Consider the following 24,555-nt stretch of genomic DNA (forward strand, 5'->3'; position numbering starts at 1 on the left):
AATTGTGTCTGGAGGGGTCTTGATTATTACCTCCACTGAGGGAGACTCCACATCCCTCTGGGCAACCTGCTGCAGTGCACGGCCACTGCACAGTGAAAAAATTCTTCCTCATGTTCAGGTGGAACTTTCTGCGCATCCGCTTCCCTCGTCACCTCTTGTCCTATTTCTCAGCACCAAGGAGAAGACCCTGACCTTTTTGGGACCCCTCCCTAGATATTTATATACACCTTCCCAGTCGTCTCTTCTTGAGGCTGAACAAGCCCAACTCCTTCAGCCTTTACTCGTAAGAGCAATAGTCCAATCCCTGAAAGAGCATGGACACCAAGCCGTCCCAGCAGAGGCAGCTTCCACTGGGAGCTCGAAGCAAGATCTGGCTGCGGGTCACCCCAGGAGGGGGCCGGGGCAAGGCTGACCCCCTAGCCACACTCTCCAAGCCGCTGTCGGGGGCCCAGCAGCGCGGCCGGGCCCGGCCGGGCCGGGCCGGGACGGGCGGGCGCTCCCTCCCCTGGCGCTGCGGCTCGGCCCGGCCGCGGCTCCGGCGCGGCAGAGGGCGCTGCGCGGGCCTGGGCGCGCCGCTCCCGGCGGCAGCGCAGTTCCCGTTCCTGTGGCTGTTCCCGTTCCCCTCGGGCAGGGCCGGGCGGCGGCCGCGTCTCGTCCTCGCTGCCCCCTCCTCCCCGTGCCTCGCAGTGGTCGGCGCCGGTGGCGGGGAGGGCGGGGAGGGAGCGCGGCGCCGCCGCATGCATCGCTGATGGAGCCGGGCTCGGGGCTGCCGCAGCGCAGGGCGGGGGGCGTCGGGCTGGACCTCGGGGCGGGCTCGGCGGCGGGGTCGCCGGCGCTCTCGGGGGGGCAGTCCCGCCGCAGGAAGCAGCCGCCGCGCCCGGCCGACTTCAAGCTGCAGGTTATCATCATCGGGTCGCGGGGGGTGGGCAAGACCAGCCTTATGGAGCGATTCACCGACGACACCTTCTGCGAGGCCTGCAAGTCCACCGTGGGTAAGGGAGCGCGTCCCATCCCGTCCCGACCCGTCCCGGGGGACGCGGCGCTCCTCCCCCCGGTGCTCCCAGGGCCCGGCCGTGGGAACGCGGGGCTCGGTGCGGCGGCCGCCCTTCCCGGGGCCCTGTCCCGCCTTTCCCCGAGTGTGGGCCCGCTCCCCGCCTGCCAGGCATTCCCTCCCAGACCTTGCCCCGCTTTGCGGCACGCTGTGGTCCCCGTCCCCTTCCTGCCCGGGGCAGCGGGGTTGGGTGTCCCCGGGTGGGTTCCTCGGCCGTGGTAAGCTCAGGGGCTTGGCTGGTGCCACACTTCAAGAGCTCTTCTTGGAAAGATCGTGGATGTCCTAGTTACCTTTGCGAGTTCTGAGAAGCTGCTGGCTGTCCTGTTTCAGCCTTGCTAACGGCAAACAGTTTAAAGAAAAAATTAGGCATGGTTGGTAAAGCAGGTTTTTGTGCTAAAGTCTTAGATGTTGCGTGAAAGAAGACAGAAGTATTTCAGGAGTTGAAAAGTTGTAGTGTGTATTCTGTGTACTCTTCCAAAGTGTTATTCAACTACTCTTCCAGACCGCAGTCAGATTAACTCCAGATGGCTGCTATAGCTTCGTGAAGAACCCCTCTATGATGTTAGATCTGAGGTTTTGTTTCTGGAGAACACTGCGTGTTTGGCTCTTTAAGCAGCTAACTAGAGAGCAAGCTCCTAGTTCCACAGTGTACTGTCTTATTCATGATTTAGTCATCTGTGCGAGTCTCAGAGGTAATTTAATGCCTGCTGTCTTTTAATACACGAGTGTGTAAAGGGAGGAAAACAAGCTAGTTATTCTGCGTTGTTATTAGAGTCCTATCCTTGGAGTTGAACTCTTGAGTATTGCAGCAAGGTGGTTGTTAAAGTCTGTGTCACTGGAAAATATGTATGCTTAGCTTAATTGTAGCTTGGAATGCGAGGGAATTTAAGCATCTGATGAAAAGTGATTGTATTGCCTTTTAGAAGCTGAGTTATTACTATCCAAAATTATCTTCCTGTAAACGAAATGATGCACAGTAACTCATACTTTTGTTTTAATGTGTGTTTTACCAGTTATTTAATTCTTTCCTAGGCTAAGAATCCAGATCTGGTAGTGCAGATTAGCACTGTTATGTTGATAAGTTTTTTGGTTTGAAGTTGGCAACTGAACCTTGTAGAAGTCAGAAAGACAGTTTCAGAGGCATTAATACTCAAGGGATGTGTTGTAATGAAGAAATGTTGATGGCTTGTCCAGATTAACAGATTAATTGAATTTATAGTACAGCTAAAGTACAGTGAATAGAGGAATGTATTCTTCATAAATTCTCCAGGTCTAGACATTGATGTTAATGCTCCTACATCTTGTTTAGGTTGACCCACATTAAGGGTTCAGTCAAGTCTGGGCTGCTCTCTGTAACTGGGGTGAGTTTCCTGCTGTGAATCTTGGGAAGTGAGGGGAGGTGGTCTAGACCCGGGTCCAGACTTCCAGGCTGGTGCCTTTTCAACAAAACTGATTTCCTGAATAACTGAGACAGTGACTTAAGCAGAGAAGCTTCCTTTTTTTAGGGAAGAAACAGGAAATAAGTAGTGATATGCTGCTAGACAGAAGGTTACGTAATGTTTGTTTTACAAAATGTGCCAACATCAAGCAGCATAGGGAAATCAACTTGTGCCAAAATAGATGTAGAAGGTCTTGATAGTAATGGCATTTTGTCAAGGTCCTCAGACTAAACTTGAGAGCTGTTGAGATTCCCCCAGATCTTTTGACTGCTAAATGAAGGAGCTTTTCACAGTCAGCACATACTCTGATTTTTTCGCAATATAAAGTAAGAAAAAGTAACCTCTGCTATTTATATTTCATATAGATTGAAAATAACCCACACTCCAAAACAACCTGAGTTGATGCACAGTTGAAGTCATAAAGCTCTTCCTTTGTCACCACTTAACTGCAGTGGTTTTCAAGAATTTGCAGGTGGAGAATGTGTTTTGAGACATCACTGAAAATGCTGTGACTGATCCAGTTACATAAACTGAAGATACCTTGGGATTAAATTTGAAAAGGCCATGTAACCAACCAAAAACTTGCATTTTGTTGTATGTACCTTATATTAGCAAAGCTGTATTTAAAATGGATTGCTAGAATATATATTTATTTCCTTATCTTGGTATTGTTGGTCTCAGCCTTACTTTCATGCTTTTATACTAAAACCTGTGGATGTATAGGACAAAAAGAACAACATTTAGCACCTTAAGCTTTTGTATGAAAGCAGAGGCTACTCAGAAGACTTCCTCTGAATGTGGCAGAATTGAAAATGTTCAAAGACCTTTTCTGTCTTCTGCCCCTAAGTGCTGATAATAGTGCCATGATATAGAAAAGTGGAGCATTTCTGCAGAAAAGGGAAGGTGTGGATTCAATTAAGAAAGATATAGTATTTAAATGCTAATTTAAGAAGACTACATTGCCAGATTGGTAAAGAAAATTCTGTAATGAAAACACATCAGCATGTCTTCAGTCTCAGCTCAGATACAGAACTTCTTTGAAAGTGTACAAAAATAGCTTGGCAGATTATTATTCATAACAGCACACAATGTGCTGTTGATCTAAAATTCTTTTGATGTATTTATTTTGGGCATTATATTAGTTGCATGGAATATTGTGTCTCCTTAAATCTGCTATTTACATAGCACTGAGAATACCCAATATGCTCAAATATTTACTGATTTTTGAAGAAAGTAAAATTACTCTCTCCATGCCAGTGTCAAATCCCCTGTCTTTCTATAATCGGATATTAACTTGTTCAGGGGTACTATTGAGATCATATTAGCTTTATTAACAAATATAAATCTACATTTTTTTATTTTAAAGTAAAATTTTATCTTCGTGTATTATTTGTGGCTGCGTTATTCACACAGGAGCAGAATCCAAAGCTATCACTTGAAGGTTTTCCAGAATTGACAATTAAAATAAATGTGCACCAAATATGGTGTGAAGAAGAATGATCTTTCCAAGGGTAGTGGATAAATACTCATTGCCACATCTGTAAGAAGATTCAAGCATGGGGGTGAAGAAACAGTGTTTGCTTCTTCCACCTCATTATCCCACCTCAACTAGTTCTTATCCTAAAAGAAATACATTCTTATTCAGATCTCCATAGTCATGATGTTAAATTTACAAATTAATATAAATATTTTTAAAGGGACTCTGTCATCAGAGTCCCTTTATTAAATATTCGATGGCCTCTGTCCTCTTCCCAGCATCTGTCCAGCTACTGCTCATCTCATGGTTGTATGTCCTAATTCACCAATTCTTAGTTCATTCCCAGTCTCCCTGCTGTTTTTCTTCCATGATGGATCTACAGAAATCCTGTACTTAGCAGTATGTCCTGTCGATCTAATTTTTCTGCAGACATTACACTTCTCTCTGAGTTTTATCTCTGAGCCTGAGGTTCCTACTCTCCCAAAGGTGTGGCCCTGCACTGACTCACCTCTTAGGGTGCTGATTGTCCCGGTCCTTCAAATCAAGTTGGGCTCCTCAGCTTTTCTTTTACATGCTGGCTCAGTATGTGAAGTCTCTTGAGACCTCATCTTATCTTTCAGCTCTTTTCCACCAGGTCTAAAATCATCTCAGGAAAGAGGCCTTGCCCTTGATAATGCCAGTGCAGTTTATGTGCCTTGTGCATTGCTGGCTGTTTTAGCAGCTGTTCATAGGAAACCAAACTATCACGTGTAGTAAACACTAAAGCTTCCTTCTGTCCTCATTTACAAGCAAAATAATTGTGGAGCTTGTAATGGGAAGGGTTGTTGTGGATCAGGGTGGGAATTCAGTGACCTGTGATCTGTTATGGGCCTGAGGGATCCAGATCAGTGGCATGTAAATACATTGTGGTGCAAGACTCCTTTGACTTCATGGAAATGCTCTTTGACCTTGTTTCACCTTCATGTGAAATGGTATGGAAGTCAGAAACTCTTGACATTTACAGAGGTCCATAGCTTTTCCTTCCAAGTGGTATTTTTCCTGTTATTTATTTTTAAAACACCCATGTCCATGCAAAATTCCTAGTGTCCATCAAATGAACAGTAGCAATAGTGAAAATTTTAGCTTTGTCTTCTATCAGAATGCTCTTAAGTAAGGCAACTTCTGTCTTTGGGATATAGACATTTCTATATGGTATATGAATATATACATATATACCTTTTTATATGTATGTATATGTATGTTTGGAGTTTCTGTCACAATTGAAACTGGTCTTCATTCTCTTTATCCTTAAAAAATGGGGGCTAACAACATAAATGTTCAGTTTCATTCCCATAAACTTGTCATATAACATAATGATTTTCACTTAAAAGTATCAGACTACTCACTTTTAAAGTATCTGTCATTTTTCAGAGCTACCCACTAAGTTACTGCTTAGTCTTTTTAGCTGTCTAATCAGTATTTTCACAGGCACTGTAAACATAGTATGTGGCTTACTAATAATTCGATTTTTTTTCAGTAAATCAAAAATATGGCTTAAAAATAAATTTAAGTAGTTTGATGTAATCTGAGACGAAGAACAACCTATAAAAAAATTCAGAATATCATCCTGAGTCAACTAAAAGAACATTCCTTTCTTTGATATGCCTGTGGGCTCTCTGACAAGTATAATTAATTTTAATTTTTCTTTAAACATTTTTCCCCCCTTCAATAAGGTGTCACTGAAAGCTTACTTGGTGTGGGGAGAGGGGAGAAAGAGTAGAAATAGATGTTTCTTAGTTTACCACATCATGATAAAGTAACAATATTATGTTCTTGCTTTAATCAAGAAATAGCTCTTAATGTGAGAAATTTATGCTGTTATAGTAAAAAAAGGAAGGAAGTTTTGATGAGGGATAAGTAATTCTGTGAGAACTGACTGTTCTTACTTTTACATATCCAGGATGTTAATACGTCTGGTTTTAAGTATTGGCTTTTTCACTAATGTAGAATAGTGTAAATAAACCGTACCAATACCTTGTTAATGGTGTGCTGCAGTTTCTTGCCAGACTATAAACAGAGAGGAGCAGGAGGCTGGAAACTCGCAGAGGAAAACAGTTTTATCTTAGAGAAAACCTTAAGATAATTAGGGAGCATGTATGAACCTCCTTGTTTGTCTTTGGAGGTGCAAATTATGACAGAAGCCTGTGTCCTCCAGAAGCTGCCTTTTACCTTAAGGAGCAGTGTAGTAACTTGTAATGGATAACATAGAGACTCCAGCAAGTGAAAACACCTGACCAGTCATTGTTTGCCCCAGATGTGCCAACGAAATGTATTTTACAGCATTTGGTATAGTCAGCAATGGTTTGCTATGCATAATCATTTGAATCCTCATAAGTGAACAAAACTGTAATTTTAAACAGGAGAAGGTGTGTAGATAATATAAATTATTAGGGTTTAGGAATAGGGTTTTTAATTAATAAGAGGTTACAAGAAAGAGCAGATTTGAAGTGGAACTTTGTTTTTTTTTTCATTTGTAAACTAGATGTTAACTTCAGCTGATAGAAATATTCAGGCCCTGGGTTGTATCAACACTACAGGACTGTCAGAGAGCCTTGTAGTCCCTAGCCAGGACATATATGAGAATACACAAATAAAACAACAGGCACAGTGAAGAGGCCACTTGAATGGTGTCAAATGGGGAGTTAGGTTTGCAAGGAGACTGGAATGCAGCTGTCAGACTCAGTCTGTGCTGTGAACAGCTGAGCGTGTCATTTGCAAAGAAAAAAAAAAAAAAAGAAGAAAATAGAGCCATATGATTCTCAGGGACTTCTGGAAGTTGGTTAGCAACACTTTTACAACTTATTTCTGCTGATATCCCGAGGAGAGGGAAACTTGATACCCAAAATAAAATGCTTATAGGTTCCGCTTTCTAAAAATCTGGGTAATGTTGCTCATAAAATAACCTTTCTTTTTCCATTCAGTTTTCCTTTCAGGTCAGGTAGTTGTTGACCAGTAGCTCAGTGTGTTTTTCTGGTTTGCAGTCAGAACTTTGAAAAGAAGTCTTGTTTATGAAGCTGCAGAGAGACATATTCCTTCAAATTTCCTCTTCCACTTTATTGTGTTTGCCAGCATTTTGGTACATGCTTTGAACGTAGTACCCTAAGTAGTGTCAAAAGCCTAGGTTTTCTGAAAGGCCCTATGATTTTATTGTCCACAAGAATGTAAAGAAATTATAATTTCCTCCTTTCTCACAGAATTGGGAAGTACCAAGCATCGGAAATGTTTAGAGGCTGTATATCGGACATTCAAAAAAAAAAAATCACTTGACCACACCTTTAACATTTACTCACTGCATGTATATTACACAGAAAAAAAGAAAATTGGTATCTGTTTCATTCTACTCTGTAGCCCAGTTGCCAGTTGAGATATGGGTACACTTTTATTTTAGGCAAGCAGTCTCAAATGTCTCCATGTTAATCGTTCTAGAATTACACACTTGAAGCTCTATGGACAACGTACTTTACCTGCCTCTAAAATAATCCCCAAACATACTTAAATCTGACTTAGCACTAAATGATTCCAGATCTCTTCTTTGAAATTTTTTAATTTGTAACATGCATTTTGAAAGAGGCATTTCCATTTTGGTGTGTTTTAAAAACTAACTGCTTGCGCTAGAGTTTGGTTAAAATAAGACAAAATGGTTTGGGGTATTTTTTCTTGGTAACAGTTTCTGTAACCTTTTCCTGTCCTCCCTATGTGCCCTTTGTTGTTGATTGCTTCCCCCTCTCAAGCAAGATGATAGAAATCAGAAGGTATGCTCTTGAGCATCTTTTCATTGACTTTGGCAGTTTTGGGATAGGTTTAAATAACCAGGATGTTTTGTAATAAAGATGGTTTTTACCTCAAAACTCATGTGAACTCAGTTATCAAATGTAGCATAAGTAAGAAAATTTTTTTGCATAATGATGTCAGATGACCAGATTCAATAACCTGTCATAGTCTTCAAATTATATGTCTGTTTTAAGGCTTAATTGGTATATAACCTCTGAATTTTTAAACTGATTGTGTTTCTTTAAGTATGGTCTGATTATCTTTCAGTGATTGAATTACTTTTTGCAAATCACTAATAGCCCTCTGAAAATTGAATCCATTGGAATTGATTTTAGTTAGAGGTTTTTTTTTTTTTTTTGTGCTCTATTTGCATCTGTTTTCCCAGCTCTTACATGGACTTTGTTACCAGGAAATCTTGTCCACTGAAAGGTCACTCTGTGTGCATTAAGCAAAACTGTTTCCACTTTCCTTTTCTGTCTCTTACGAAAGGAAATTAAAGATTGCCAATTAAAACATAAAATGCATTGTAAGAAGTTTCTTTACGATTTTATTTCTAAACAAATACTTCTAGCTTTAAAGAGAAAGGCTGCACCCAGTTGTGTGTATTTCAGTTTGTGCTTTGGTAGATAAACTCTAGTTCTGTTTGGGGTGAGAAATTAATGTACTGTAGGCAGTTCTGGGCTAGGCTTCATTTTTGTAGGATTTCAGTCTCCAGTTTGAAACAGTCTCAAGTTTGGTTCATTGACAAGAGATGTCATCCTCAGTGACTTACCCTTATCTAGAACTTCATTAGTGTGCTTCTATTTTGAGTCTCTGTTCTCTTTCTTTTAAGGCTGTTTAGTTTTGAAAAGTCTGCAGACAGGTTGTTTGGCTGTGTGTTTAATATACTTTTAAACCCTTCTGTCCTGGTAGCCCTTTGTTTTTCCTGGAGGAGGCATAGCTTCAGTTGAGCCCATGTTGTAATAGATGTTCTTTGCACAAAGTAAATTTTTCATCCAAAATTCATGTGCTACTAACAACAGTGGTGCACATTAAATAAAATGTTGCAAATCCTTAACTTGTGTTACACCAGGGTAGTGTTGCTGTCCTTAATAGCTTGTTTCACATGTATCTAGCCTGTGGGGAGAGGAGAAATGCTCTTTTGCAGTTTTAAGTTGTAGGGCAAGCTCAATTAATTCACTTTCAAACACTTAAATAAATGCAAAATCAGAAACCCAAACCAGAGGCTGAGATCTGTATTTTTGTGCCTTTTTCATTAGTTTTTGTAGGATGTTTGTATGGACTCCTGAAAAAGGCCTTTCCAGCAAAAAATGAGGGTCAAAATGTGACATCCAAAACAAATACTATTTTAATCTATAAAATCCATAAAAAGAAAGATGGTGATTTGGATTTACTTGTTGTCGGAGTGTAATAATTTTGGAATATTACTGATTGCCTATTGTCCATGCAAGCCTGATATGTAGAGAGAAGGCTGACTTTTTAATGGGAGGGGAGATTGTAATGAGCCTTTTGGTTCCCCTTACATCACTGTGACCTGCCAAATGGCATGCTTCAGTATGGTCGTAAGCATGTCAGGTTTCCTGGCTTGTGTATATTTTGTTATTCACTGACAATTAGCCCAGCAGCCTTTAAATGCAAGCTAGGTAGCATGCAAACCACTGATAGTTTGCTGTTATTGTAGCAGCTAAAGAGAGCTTTTTAAAATCCTTTCTTTTTATAAGGTACGTTATTCAGAGTTAATGCAGGTGTCAACAGTAATTGTTGATTCTTCTGTTTTACTGAACTATATATAAAACCATGCCAGAGTAATTGTATGGATAGCAAAACTTTTCATTTGGTATTTCCATTAAAATATGTCAAGCTAAATAATTTCTTTCATTGACCTTTTTCTTAACTCAATGCAATATTTGAAATTGGAGTGGAAAACAAATTATTGTGTTGTTGTTTTAATTGAATTACTAATTTGTATGTAAACTCGAAGCACTGGCTTTGGCAGTTTATGGTGAAACAGGCTAATGAAACCTGACAGGCTTAGGAATTTGTTTCTTCGTGTCTAAAAGGAAAGCTGCCAGATTTTTTCCTTCAGTATTGGCAGACATGAAGCTTTTGCTATTGTGTTGATGCTTGCAGAGCATTACTGATTATAAAAAGTAATTGAGCAACCTTTGAAGAGTTCTGGCACTCTGTCTGATTTAAGTGTTAAATTATTCAAATAATTCTAAAGAAGATCCTGTCTGCTTTTCCAAAACAGTTACTTGTTTGTATCATTCCTTGCAAAATTTCACAGTAGGGAAATATCTCATGGTATGACTTTAAGATGATTAATAGAAAGATCTGCCTTTAAACTAAGAATGCTGCTGATATATTATTTATTTTGAAACCATCTCTTTAATATGTAGTCTTTTTTCTACTTCATTTTATTAATATATTGGACCTTCTAGTCCCAGGAAGTCCCATTTGAAAATGTGGTTTATTACAACAGTTGGATTTTCTCTCCATAGTTAATTAATTTCATTTAAAAAATATAACAAAAGCCTTTTAGTTTTTTGGTTTGTATAAGACAGCAGTGGTTTTATAAACCACTTCTATAAAAATAAAAATATTTTCGTGTTGTAGTTATTGAAACTTACATTAAATCCCTGTGGTGGTTATAACACTCAGCTTGGGCTCAGAGATGATTTAGACTTTTTTTAACATCAAATGAATGGCAAAACATATAGTATGTTCTGTATGACAGAATGGCAGGATTGGGAATTGGGATTGAGTTGTCTGGGCAGTTATATTCAAACTTCCTTGAGGACAGGAGAAGTTTGAGGCAAGCAATTACAGTTAAGTTCTATCTCATAGACAAAGCTATGACTAGTAAGACACTTGCATGTTATAGTTTAAATGCATATATATAGAGAAAAGGCTTATATCTGTGGAAATGGATGTGTTTTTCTTTAAAAATATTATTATTAGAATAGAATTACAAGAATTCTCATTTCACACACTTAGAATACTAGAACGTAGCTGGATCATTTCTCTTCTGCTTTTGCACTAAGATAGTCACTTTTCAGAAGTGTACAAAAAGATTTCTTGAAGTTAGGATTAATACATTCTTTGAAATTTTAATAATTTGACTATTTTTATCAATTTGCATATGAATACTTGAAAATTGGCATTAAAGGTTTTGAGTTTTTAGTACAAATCAGTTTAACACGTTAACTCCTGGGGTTTGAAAGGGATGCATTTGTGTAAATGAAGTACAGGCATCATGTCCTGAATATCTCTCCAAGAACTGGTGATTAAGTGTGCTAGAAACTATTAAGGACATGGAGAATGAGGACAAATGTCATGGTGTGATGACCATTACTTTTATCAATATGCAATGTGCAACTGCAGGCTGTTAGAGGGGATATTTGTTTAGGTGAATGAAGGTCAATGATCCTTCCATTTATTTAATCTGGCTGAAAAATGTCCACCTGCTCTGCAAACTGAAAATATGGACATAATGGCCAAGTTCAGTCCCTTCTGTCAAAGTTTAAATTCAATCTCAATTCTTAATATCAGCAGGGGCACACAGATTTTACCAAGGATAGTCTTTGGGAAAATGTGTAGTTTTTGTTAGGGAAAATAAAAAACATTTTTCCTCTTCAGTTTCATCCCTGTTCTTAGTTTACAATTGTATTTGAAATGGTAAAAGTGTTTCCAACATATTATGCTTCAACACTTTTGTGTGAGTTTTAAGTGTACAGGTCTGAACCATGTTCTCATGTCTTTTTATTTCTCCCTTTTTGATTTAGCTTTGTTAGGAGGGATGATGTGTAGAAGGATGAACTGAAGCAAAAATCTTCTTACAAATGTATCCTAAAATGAACAGGATCACAATCTGCAAATCTATGATACTCGAGGACATTTATTCCCTGATACATTTTTGTAGTTAAGGTGGCAATCTTTTGTGTCTAGGTATTGTTTGACCACAGTATGTCTTATGTGTTGCTAGCCAGCATTATTTTTTTTAATAAAAGTTAAATCTTTCTGTTTAACAAAGTCTTCATGGTACTATCTTCGATATTTAGCATGCATTCAAAATGTGCCTGGAGTTTTGAGATGATTAATAAAAGTACCATACAGGTATAAAATAAATTCTAAAAGTCAAATACACTCTTTGGATATAAGAAGTTTTCTAATTTGCAGGACTTGAAAATTACAGTCTTGATAAACTTCTTCATAAACCATCCTCACCATTCCAGCACTTTACTGCAACACTTTACAGATGCTAAGCATCCATCCTGGAAGCTAGACCTATATTGTTCCTGCTTCACAAACAGCAAAACTGATGTGGAGGGATTGGTTCTGCTCCATGCCTCCAGGGCATCTGTACCAGTTGGAAGTAGAACAGGCTTGTCCTTGACAGTCGAGGTGAATAGGAGAGAAACAATCATACTGAGCCTGTTGTTTTACTGTTGTGTTGGGTTTACCTGCTGCTGGAAATTTTGCACAAAGTGGAAGGTTTATGTTGTGATGCTGCCAAATTGGATGGCTCACAGGTTATTTAGTGGTTGTCAAATCCTCATGATGTTCCTTAGCTGAACATAGAGGTGCAAACCCATCTGCTTGTTCAGACTATTACAAGTTGATCTAAAAAAGAAGTATCAAAAAAAAAAATAATTGCACCCTCATTACTTTTGCTTCTTATTCCTCCTTTTCTGTTTACTGTATTTTATTTATAGGTGTTGATTTTAAAATCAAAACAGTAGAGCTAAGAGGAAAGAAAATTAGATTACAAATCTGGTAAGTAAAACAAACGTGCAACCAGCAATATGTTTTAATTTTTATGTTCTAGCATGAATTAATATGCTTGTCTAATACTACTATTAACTGTTATCAGCTGGTTTAGTTCTTACCCTATTGCTTCTCTCCTCCAATCCCACATTACTTAAACCAAACCAAATAGCTCTTAGATTTTTGTGCGGGTAAAAGGAGGAGAAGGAGAGATAAAGTTAGAAGTAGGGCATGAATGTAATTACTGAAATATTAATGCATCACAGAGGCCGTGAGCCCCTTTTACTGGAAGAATGACATCACCTACATAAGAAATAGGAATTCTACAAAAAAACAAAAGTTGACTGTTAAATAGACACTAGAGAAAGTATATTTTATTTTCTTTATTTTTCTGGACTGATTAAAACTGACCTTCATTGTAACAGCAATTATAAAGCAACTGTGAAGTATTCTCTAAACTGTTTTTCTGAAGCTTGGTATAGGCAGTGCTGTTTATTTGACACTGTTTTTAAATAACTTCAAAGTGAAGGGTATTCAAGACTTAAGTAAATCATATCCTCTCTAAACAGCATGGAAAAATAAAGCAATCCCATGCAAATAAGACTCTACCTTTACTGGTACTGATGTCCTACTACAGAAAGGTCAATGTCTGAGCTAAACTCTTCCTTTTTGCAGTAGGCTACATGATTTCTGGTAATGGTTCTCCATGTTAGTGATTAATACTATTTTTATTGCTTAGAAGTTATTGAGCTAAACACTCCTTTGTTTTGCAGAGTAGTACAATACATAAACATAGTTATGAGAGAATAAACCAGCTATGTTCTATACATTAATCTTACATACTACTATGTAGAAGCTTAGCTTTGGTTTATTAACAGTGTGTGATGCATAATTAGCATTGTAGTTAAACTGTTTAAGCTAACAATCCATAGGCGGGGGGAAGCTCTAAATATTCTTTTTATTACACTTTTGGGATATTCTGGTAGTTTTTCTTTCTTAACTACATGGATGCCGTGAATTCAGTTTACTAACTCCTCTTGGCAGGTCACCATCAATTCTTTCTGTCACACCATGTGTCTGTCTTGCTTCCCTCTGAGTTAACTACTGCTTCATCTTTGGTCTCATCCGTCACCTAACAATTGAATGTTAGTGGCATGTCTTCATTCATCTGTCCCTGTTTGGAAACCTATGACCACAAGACTGGCAGTTGAGCCAGCAATTGTTAGCCAGGGTCTGCTGGAGCTGACAGAGGTAACAAAAAATTCTGATGTGGAGATGCTAATGTATACCTAATATGCATTCTTACTGTGAGATGTACTAAGCTTATAAAAAAAATTCCCATGTTGAATAATTATATTACAGGAGTGAAGACTTTTGGAGAAGAGATGTTTAAACCATTATTTTCCACATATTGAGAATATGCTAGTAGGATATAGGGCACTTAAAAAATTGAATTTAAGAGCTGATAGATTGCTAAGATGTGATAATTACTCCTATGGAAAGCCTTACTGAAATGGTAAGGAAAACACGATGTAAAGAGATAATATTTTAAAAAATTATAAAATTCATGAACATGACATCCTGCTCCTAAGTTTCACTTTCTCTCCAACAGTGGCTGTTAAAATGTTGTTCTTATACTTAATCTTTAAAACTGCCTTGGCATACTTCCAGGTTTTTCAGAAAAGCAATTAGATAAGCATGACTTTTGCTAATTAATTCTGAATTCTGTTGCACATATTGTTGGACCTACCTTTAAACTCTTATTATCACAGAATCATTTAGGTTTAAAAATACCCTTGAGATCAGTGAGTCCAACTACATTAACCCAGTGCTGCTAAGTCCACCACTAAACCCTGTCCCCTAGGGTCATTCCTGCATGTCTGTTAAGGTGACTCAAGCATTGCCCTAGGCAGCCTGTTCCAGTGCTTGGCAATTCTTTTGAAGAGATTTTTTTTTCCTAATAGCCAATGTAAACCTCCCCTAGTGGAACTCGAGGATGTTTCCTCTTGTGCTGTCCCCTGTTACTTGGGAGAAGAGACCAACCCCCACCTGGCTACAGCCACCTTTCAAGCAGTTGTAGAGAATGGCAAGGTCTCCCCTGAGCCTCCTCTTCTCCAGGCTAAACAACCCCAGCTCCCTCAGCTCCTTCTTGTACCTCCAGTTGTTGGATTGAAGAGGAGAGCAGTTTACGAAGTCAAGGAAGTTTAGAAATGCAGACTTCAATTGCATGGCTGATCATAAGTCAGTCTCCTTTCATACCTACATAGTGACAGAATTTAGGCTGCCTCATACTTCCTGGTAGTGTTATATACATCAATTGCAGTAACTTTACTACAAAAATTACCTGTTTTATTCAGTGAACAGATAGTTTCTGAAGTTTACACTTACCTGTTTTCTTAAAATTACTAAAGTTACATTTCAAAGCATGAAATTTTGCTTTTTTTTTTTTAGTAATCTGATGCTTCTACTTCTAGAGTTAAACAAGAATGTTTTTTAAAAAGTTTACTTCAGTATTTTTATGGTCACTTGACCTGTCTGTCCCCTAACCACTCTCGGCAGAGTGTTTTCCACAAAGCTCTACCACTTGAGATTATCAAAAGGTACATTAAAACAGTACAATGTTGAATATTTCTAGCGATTATATTAGGTGTGCAGGACGTCCTTTTGAAAGCAGCTTTCACACATGCTGCTATTAGGAGAGTAGAATACAAAAGGACTTGTCTCCCGTGTTCCTTTCAGAATGGGGAACTGTGCCCTGAGGATCACAGAGGCATCTGCTCTCACCTCTAGCTTCCTCTCTGGTCCCTGATTCCCTGATTTCAAGTCAGGAAACAACCTTCTACTCCTTAGATTATGCAATGATAGAGCTTCACTGAGGACACAGGGGAGTATCCACCTTTTCTGTGCCACCTGGAACAGTTAGTAGTGCCCCTTGGGTTGCCAAAGGTGTTAGGATACAGTAAATCAGCTTCTAGGCTGACACAAGCTCCTGTGTCTGGTGAGAAATAATACCTGCATGCAGCTCAAGTCATGAGGTAGAGTAACCAGAACTACCAGATAGTGTGAGTGTCCAGGTAAATCCAAGCATCTGTGAATCAGTGTTTCTTCAAAGCTGGAAAACTGGACCAAATAATAGGAACCCCTCACTGATGCTTTGAAGCAGGACAGGAAGGTGTCTGACTGTGCCCTCAGCTGAGTAATCTGGGCAGTCTCTGACACGAGCAGCTGACAGAGTCACTTCCAGCTTCCCCTCTGAAAGGAAGGAGCTGGTTGTGGGAAGCAGTGCTGCCCTGCCACTGCGCCCAGTTCCTCGCTGGGTAGCTTTCTGATACCTCTACAGGTTTAATGCTCAAGGTAGCCAGCGAGTTGGGAACAAAACAAGCTTCATTTGCTTCTGAAGGTGTTATAGAGCAATGCATTCTCATAAAAAAATTTACATTCTGCCTGCTCTGTTTTCTAAGAGACAGTTGTCTTGGAAAGTCCCTGTTCTAGAATGTATAAGAATGTTGTTTCTTTAGTTCAATACCTCTGAAAGAAGTTATTTCTATAATAAAAGATCTTAAATAATATTTGTGGTTCATGGGAGGAAAAAAATCTGTTTGACAAGTCGAATTAACCTTTAAAATTACCTTGAAGCATTTTTTAAAATGCTTCCTGTGGGTTCCATAGAAGCATAGAGCATGTGAAAGTGTTAAATTAGTGTTAAGTTTACATGTAAGTTTCAACATATTTTTACTTCTATTGCCACTTTACACCGCCACTCATAAAAAATTAATTTAACTAGAGAACCAGAGACAGTTTTGAGTCTGTCCATGTGTTTGTTTCAACTGGTTTGGATAGACACAGAGAACATTCATGTAAAAGAGAAATTATCCAAAGATATTTTAATTAAGATTAACTGTATTTGTATTGTGTTTTATGCAGTCTACCATAGAACATGACAAGTCAACATTTGAAAATGGGCTTTATGTGATTTTTTTTTATTTGCTTTTGTTTGTTGTATGTTTGTATTTTTTGGAGTGATGTCTAGTTTCTGTTTGGAAGCAAAAAAGAGTCAAGCCATTAGATTCTCTAATTGCAGATTACAGCTGGTTGAGGAGTAAACAACAGAAGAAAACTACTTTTGGCATTAAAAAAAAAGTAATCTTTCACTTTTTTCAATTTTTACAGTTATGCCAAGTCATTGTTTAAGTTGTAGTAACTTCTTATATGAACTTCTGGAGTTTAATTTAATTGGAATTAAATTGAACTGTCTTCTGCTATTGTGTTGATTCTGACCAGAGCAAATAAAGAACTAGTAGCACTTAGTATAACTCATGAAAGTCATGAGTGTTAAACAGTGGTCATCCCTTCTTCCACCTTTCCACTAGTGCTTCATTAGCTATCCTTACTAAAATACTCCAGCTGCAGGAGTGAATGCATCCATGAAAATAGTATAGCAAGAATAATTGCTCCAGCCCTGCACATTAGAAGAAGGCATTTGACGTTGGGTGTGCTTTTAATGTTAGCTCTGCATTAGGGGTGGTCATTTTTTCCTCAACACTGGAAGAATTTGCTGCACATTTTCATGAAAAATATGATGGCACCTAGTAGAAGATTTTCCATGCTAAAGATAACTTGATACTCAAACTGCAGTTTACTTAGGTAGCCTGGGGTTGCATTTTAAACTTACTTATTGCAGAAATAGTTTTCCAACTTTCACCTTACAGTTTGAAGACTAATACAGTGTGAGGGTAATGTTAGAGACAGCAAATTCAGCTTATTTTCTTCCACTTTTCAAAGGAAATAAGGGTTAGAATGTCATGTTCACAATGAGACACCTGCTGACTGGTTTCATTTCCACCTGCTGCAGGAGGAGAGGTGAAGTGTGGGGGAGTCAGTGACTTCAAGCAAGGCGAAGAAAGTCAGCCATAATCCAGTGGAGTTGGCATGACCAGGTGACAGTCAGTGGTCATCTGGCCATTTATTATAGGTAGTGGGCAGCCAGGCTGTCCATGGGTGTTCGGAACTGGCCACAGCATGTGGTGTGTCCCAAACAGGCAGCAAGCCAGACTTCAGGTTGTCACATTTGGGTGAAGGACCTACACAAACAGGAGCACAGGGTGCAGCAGCCTAGGAATGCTGTAAACTTTTAAAGAGCCTGAGGGTGTTGTGGCGAGACCAGAAGCTGATAGTACCAGGTGGACTTGGAGATAGAACACTCAGCAGGGCTGGGGAAGTGTGAGGTTGGAGATAGCTGGAGTGGAAGAGTTTTGTAATGTTGCATAGTTCTCTTCATGGCCTGCTTATCCAGTGCACTGAAGAGTGCCGTCAGGGAGGGTAGTGGAACATTAGTGTTTGTTTCTCCTCTGTTTTTATAATCTATGTACTCAGTGATCTGGTACCCCGTGATGGAGTTGCTAAAGGTCCTTAGCACTCACCTGAAGGCACAGACAGGTGACTCTGAAATACCCTCTTTATTTCTCTTTTCCACTAGGGGCACAGAAAAGAGGGAAAAGACTGGCCAGCAAAACAAACTGACAAACAAAACCAAAAAGCAACTTTTCCCATTGCTCTGAACAAAGATAGAATTGGTGTATTCTCCCACATGAGATATGCCCTTCCGTCTGCCATGTAGTTATTTGTGCTCAAAATGATGAACTAAAGGTCCCCCGCCCCTAATACACTTCATCAGTAGGCTGGACTAGCAACACATGACACAGGCTGCTCTGCGAGGTCGTAATTCTGAGTTCTGTTCATAAGCACTAGAGCAATGTTATCCATATGTGGAAAATCAACGGTTCATACTAAAATTATTATTTTTTTAACTGACTGAACTTCCAAAGGACCTTCCAAAAATGAATCTGACTGTAACAAAAAAGTAATGGAAAAGAATGTAGAGTTACTTGCTCTGATTAATATTATATATGTATATATATAATTTCAGCTGCCAGAACTTGTATTGCTTTACAGAAAATGCCTCATTAGTAAAAAGAATACAACCAGTTAACCATCTAAAACTGGTCTGCAATACTAGTGGTGCTTGACCTTATTGAAACAGGCTACTTGTTTTCATTTTCTGTAGGGTCCCAGAGGTTTATATGAATGTAATTCTGGAATTTTGAGAGTGAGATTTGAATAAAAATAAAAACGGGTGCAATACGAATTTGTTCTTTTTTGCCCTGTGTTGCAGTGTCATTGGCTTGCAGTGAAGTATAAGTCATTATTTTCCCACAGGCTATGAAGCAGAGGTTGCAAATCTTTTTCTAGTGGACTCTGCTTTACTTTGTAAAATCACTAGCAAATATTTGTTGCTATCAAGTACACTTGATAGCACTTGCCACACTTGTGGCAATTTCAGGGGCAAGTTAATACTTCACTTTGAAACTTGCTTGAAATTCCTAAAGATTTTATGCAGAGTAAGATAGGCTCGTGGTAGTCTATTGAACCTTAAAGGAGATAAATCTTCAGGAAAATCAATGTGGCATTTTGTGAATGTGACTTTTTTTTTTTTTTTTTTTTTTTTTTTTTTTTTTTTTTTTTTTTTTGTAACTAGTGTTTCAGGTCTCCATTGTTAATCTCATTCCCAAATCCATTCTCCTCCTTTTGTCTAAAATGTGACTGTTGAAGAGGATTAATTTTGAAGTTTTGAATCCCAACACACATGCACACAATTTTCCTCCCTCTACTATTACTTTTGATCCATCTTTTGACTTGTTCTAACAGTGAAATTTCAACATTTTCCATTGACTTTGGGGGCTGAACTCCAGCAGCAAATGCTTGATCACTTTGGAACACCATATAACCTACTTTCCCATTGAGATGCAAGTCACATTTTAAGACTTAGGATATGCACCAGCTATTTTTTTAGTAAAACTGCCAAAAAAACTTCCCTAGGCAGGCTTGATGATGTGATTAAAAGCAGTTCAAAAGTTTTCATTGTTCAGTAAAAAACAACTCTTCTGTCACATCTGCTTTGGAACAGAAGCCCTAGTATGGCTGACTTAGTGTCATTGCTGGAAATTATTCTCCAGCAATGACCCTGTCTGAAATATCTACAGTGCTGACTATCTACAGTGAGCATGGAAATGTTACTTGCACACCTCAGATAAATAGTTGTAAGTGTGAAAGCCAGGTCTCTAGTGCAAAAGTTGTACCACTTAGTGATTGCTCACTCTTTTCATTCACTTTTGTGCCAGTAGGTTTTGCAGTAGTTTTAGAGCCATGGCTGAATTGCTGTGGTAGATCCAAAAAGAATCTGAAACCTCAGATGATACTGATCAATGCACTGCTCATTTTATAGTTGGGTGTGTGGATGTGTTTAATAAGCATGTATCCATTTTTTTCTTTATTTTTTCATTTTTTCAGGGCTGTTAAAAAACCCAACCAAAAGTCCACAAAATGCACAACAAACCCAATAACACAAAACCAGCTTTATCTCCTGGTACATTTTCATTGGATAGCTTCACTCTCAGACACATGTAAAAATGTTTGGTGGCCTTTCTTGGTGAAGTTAGTATGGGATAAATAGTTTTAATATGAAAACTTTTTATGATTGAAAGTACTGTTCCAGTTTTTTTCCTGAAATTCACACATATGGAAGGAAATGTAGTGTCTCTAATGAATGTGGGAGTGTTATTATTAAAATGTAAACAAAGTTATTCTGTAGTTTGCAAATTGGTGAAATATTTGTGCCACTGTTTGCTGCTGCTTCTTAGGGACACAGCAGGTCAGGAGAGATTCAACAGCATTACCTCAGCATATTACAGAAGTGCCAAGGGAATTATTTTGGTGTATGATATCACCAAGAAGGAAACATTTGACGATTTACCAAAATGGATGAAAATGATTGATAAGGTATGCCTTAAGTATTTTCTTTTTATATGCTTTTTTTAACAAGGATTTTTCCCCCTCAAAGGAATTTACAATATGTGTTTAGGATTAATAAACTACTGTCAGATACTTTTCACTGATTACTTTTAGCCAGGACTTAACATTGATGTGTTTTGCTTGCAAAATAGTTGTCCATTCCTGCTTTCTTGAACTAGAGTTGTCCCATTTAGAAGAGTCAATGAAAATCTGTAACATTGCTCATTTACATTTGCAGTGGGGGGAGGGGAGTTGGTTTCCTGTCTGTGAAATAAGGTCATTGTGTTCATTCTTAGGTAAACTAGAGCAGCTAGTTCTTATATCATGTTTTAAAAATTGAATTGAAAATTTTAAAATTTTTGAAATTATGTTTGGGAAGAAGATTTACCTATAAAGTGTGTCAGTGTGGTTCCTTATTTGCCCTTTTTTGTATTGTGTTTGCATTACAAAATCTTATGTTTCTAGGTTTAGTTAATTAGAAATGTTTTAATTGCAGTATGCTTCAGAAGATGCAGAGCTTCTATTAGTTGGAAATAAACTGGACTGTGAAGTTGATCGAGAGATTACTCGGCAGCAGGGGGAGAAGGTAAGGACAGGTCTAGAGGCAAAGCTGTTGTGGCATTGCTGCTGATGGTCCGTGGCTGCTCTTGTTCAGACTGTTGGATGCAGGGAGCATATTGAGAGTGGTGGTCTCTCAAAATCCATGCGGTGTTTGTATGTAATGTGCAGTTGTAAGTGTTACTGCTGGAGTAGTGTGTCTTTGGTCTAAAGAAAGAGTAAGCTACAAGTCAGCTTACACTGTACCAGTAGTGTAGGGGATACTTCTTTTTGGGCTCTGGAAGGGGATGTAGTGAAGACTTGACGCACAAATGGAGATCTCTAGTCAGGAAATCTTTGTGGGCCTTCTTTCAGATGTTTGCTTCTCAGTACTATTTTTGGACAGGCAACAGCCCTGCTTTGATTACTTGGCTTACCTTTGTTTTCATGTTCCTTTTGTTCTCTTGCAACCCCAAAAGTGTTAAGGAAGCTGTCAAGAGAGTATGTTTGTTGTAGTGTGATACTCAGCACTGTCTTGGCCAGAATGATGTCAGTATGGGCATACACAAACATTTGGAAGTGAAGGCTTATTCCAAACTTCTGCATCTGTACTTCCCTTTTCCACATTTTGAATAATAATGTTGAGATTAGCTGTTCTGAGAAGTTCTTCCTTGTTGGCAGTCTGCAGCAGCACGTATCAACTGAATACATGAATTAAGTCTGGAAAAATGCAGAGTACTTTTCCAATAAACCTATTTTAAGCAAAAATTAACTATATGTTGCAATATTTTCTCTACCATGCAGATTCAGGATTATTAATTGAATTAGACTTCCATCTCAGATTTGGGAAAGTTCCGTGTTTGGGGTTTTTTTAAGGTTTTATGAGGAGGATATATTTGCTATCTGTCGCTGTTTGCACGCATCTTCATGGAGTTATTTTATTTTCTCTCCCATCAGTTTGCACAGCAAATAACTGGGATGCGGTTCTGTGAAGCAAGTGCCAAGGATAATTTTAATGTGGATGAAATATTTCTAAAACTTGTTGATGACATTCTGAAAAAGGTAAAATACTCGGGTGGTAGTATTCCTCCGGTCACACAGATGGTCAGTGTTTAAATAATGACTGCACATTATTGGGAGGACAGAGAGCAAGTACAGATTGTCAGGTGAAATTTTTGGATGATACATAGTGGGCATGATGCAGTTCACAGACTGCTGACCATTGCATTTCACTAATAAGACCCAAAAGACCCTGAAATTGATTGTCTGTCAGTGAACTCTTGAAATGAGTTCTTTCTATGCAGATGACTGTTTACAGGTGAATTTTCTTTTCTTTAAGATGCCACTGGATGTTATAAGAAATGAGTTGTCCAACAGTATCCTGTCCCTGCAACCAGAGCCAGAAATCCCACCAGAACTGCCTCCTCCAAGGCCACATGTCCGTTGCTGTTGACTTTTTACTTCCTCCAGAGTGAAAAGTATGAGCAGGAGGGTAAAGAAAGTATCTGTACTACTCTGCACTACAATCATTTGGCAGTTTCTCGTTGCACTTTGTTATTCGAGTCAGAGCTACACACTAACTTGTAAATATGCAAATATGCAATCCTATGTAGGATTCAACTATAACATTTAATTATTACCCCTCTCCCTCACAATGATGTTTCATTCATTGCCCCAGTGTTATAAATACTGTACAGTCGGTGGGGGTTTGCCACACATCCAGTTGAGGAGGAGGAGAAATTAAATATACCTATTCTTGACATAAATGTTGTAATAGTTCTTTGTTATTATAAACAGGCAGGCAGAAGCTCTTCTGGTATGAAGATAAGTATATGGTGCTTTGCTAACTATTTTAAAGACAAATTTTTTAAAAACAGAGGACTTTATGTACAAAGCTTCCATAATCAGCATTATGTTTCCTTTTAATGTAGTGAAAACATTTTTGGCTGTAGCATCCTCTGCTGACTGCATTTATTGAAAAGCTAAGTTTAATTTTTGGCAGTCTTTTATTTATTTTGTTTAATGCTGCACCCTTTCTTTGTGTACCGAGACATCACACCTGGTGCAGATCTAAGATTGCACTTTGAAAAAGCATATATAATTTTCTGCATAAGCATAAATTTGGTTACAAGAATCATTAAGTTTCAATAAAAGAATGGAGATATATCAAGCTCTAAAATAAGTATTAAAAAAGCAATGCTGCTGTCCTAGGCAAATTATTGAGAAAAAAAAATTAAGATGATACATTTTCCTGTGTTAAGGAATATATATGTGTATTTTTGTCTGGACATCTGTAGGGATGGGGAAAGGGAACCTAAGGTAAAATTATTTTCTTTCCTAATGGTGGAAATTATTCCCATCAAGCAAATACTGTGTTAGGATTTTGTCTGATAATGAACTTGTGAATTATATCTTTGGTATATCTTTTATTAAATGCACTGTTTAGTTTAGCTGTGGTAAATCAGTAGATACATATTTGAATAACTTGGTGTGTCCTGAATGTTGTGGTATTGAAAAACATTGTGGTCTTTCTAAACTAATGAAGTGCAAATAAAATTTTGTATTTATGAATGACAGTGGAACTGCACCTGTTATTAGAATGGCAAGTATCAAATGATGGGTAAAAGGTAGAATCTGGAATATGGAACAACACTTGTGTTAATTGTGTTATGATTTAATTTTCTGTTTGACAGTTCCTTTAGGTGTTAGTTGGAAGAGCAGCAGACATTAGTTGTTCACCTTGGTCACTGTGCTGTTGGGAGAGCAGCTGATGACCTGGCCCAGCTGATATCTTCAAATAGCATGTGACTGCTTGTCATGCTGTCTTAGCAGGTGGTCGCCAGACTATTAGTTACACTGACAACACAAGTATGAACCAGTCTTTTTCACACTACAGCTTCTCTACTTCGCATTCTCTGGTGCTGGAACCCATTTTGTCACCTTTGCCACTCTTCTAGCCAGAACTGGCACTGAACACTAAAGTATACCACTGACTTAAATAGATTCTCTCTGTTTTATGGGAGAAAAAAAGACACAACAACTGTTAACACACACACGCACACACAAAAAACCCCCTTAATTCACTGAATATGCTCTGACATTCTGAATTCAATGCCATGCAGGCCTGTAGCACACCCGGATTTCTACTGAAACATTAAGGAAAGCGTGGTTGATATTTGTGCTTATGTCTTCTGCCACCTTGTGCCTAAACAGTTCGCTTTTTTAAATAGTAAACTTAAAGTTTACTATCCTATTGGTAAGATAAAATGAATTTCTAAAGCACTTCTAGGAGTTCAGATGATACTGTGGGCAATAGCAAGGAAGGGAAAATTATGGAAAGTGGGTTTTAACTTGACAACCATTTTATTTTAGCTGATTTGTTTTTATTTGTACTTTAGAAACTTGTGATTTTTTTCTTGCAGTTTTTGAATTTAATAAAAATTAAGAAATTTGACTTAGATAACTTTTCTTTTTGTAATTCTGTGCTGTTTGTATATAGGCAGATTGGAATCTCAGTCTCTTGTACCAAAAATTAAAACCTATTGCATTTAAGAAGGACATATTTATTTGAGTGCTTGAATGTGTTTTATAATTCATTGGAAATCATAAAATTTTCAGGAAACCTG

The 24,555-nt window shown here is 38.3% G+C and overlaps 1 protein-coding gene and 1 long non-coding RNA gene across 2 annotated transcripts; one reads left to right on the forward strand and one right to left on the reverse strand.

Annotated features, from left to right (window-relative positions):
- Positions 1–598: 598 nt before the first annotated feature.
- On the forward strand, positions 599–24,392 carry RAB12 (RAB12, member RAS oncogene family). The gene is made up of 6 exons (XM_068192407.1): positions 599–992; positions 12,493–12,553; positions 20,242–20,380; positions 20,889–20,978; positions 21,887–21,991; positions 22,269–24,392. Exons 1-6 carry the CDS (start codon positions 749–751, stop codon positions 22,380–22,382), a joined length of 753 nt encoding a protein of 250 aa, XP_068048508.1. The 5' UTR covers positions 599–748; the 3' UTR covers positions 22,383–24,392.
- Positions 11,662–15,692, reverse strand: LOC137475288 (uncharacterized). Its single transcript, XR_010999799.1, has 2 exons — positions 15,557–15,692; positions 11,662–13,718 (listed from the first exon to the last, which is right to left on the reverse strand). It is a non-coding gene; the product is annotated as an uncharacterized lncRNA (long non-coding RNA).
- Positions 24,393–24,555: the final 163 nt, after the last annotated feature.

Source organism: Anomalospiza imberbis, chromosome 1, assembly GCF_031753505.1.
Source record: "Anomalospiza imberbis isolate Cuckoo-Finch-1a 21T00152 chromosome 1, ASM3175350v1, whole genome shotgun sequence".
In the NCBI taxonomy this organism is placed as follows: domain Eukaryota; kingdom Metazoa; phylum Chordata; class Aves; order Passeriformes; family Viduidae; genus Anomalospiza; species Anomalospiza imberbis.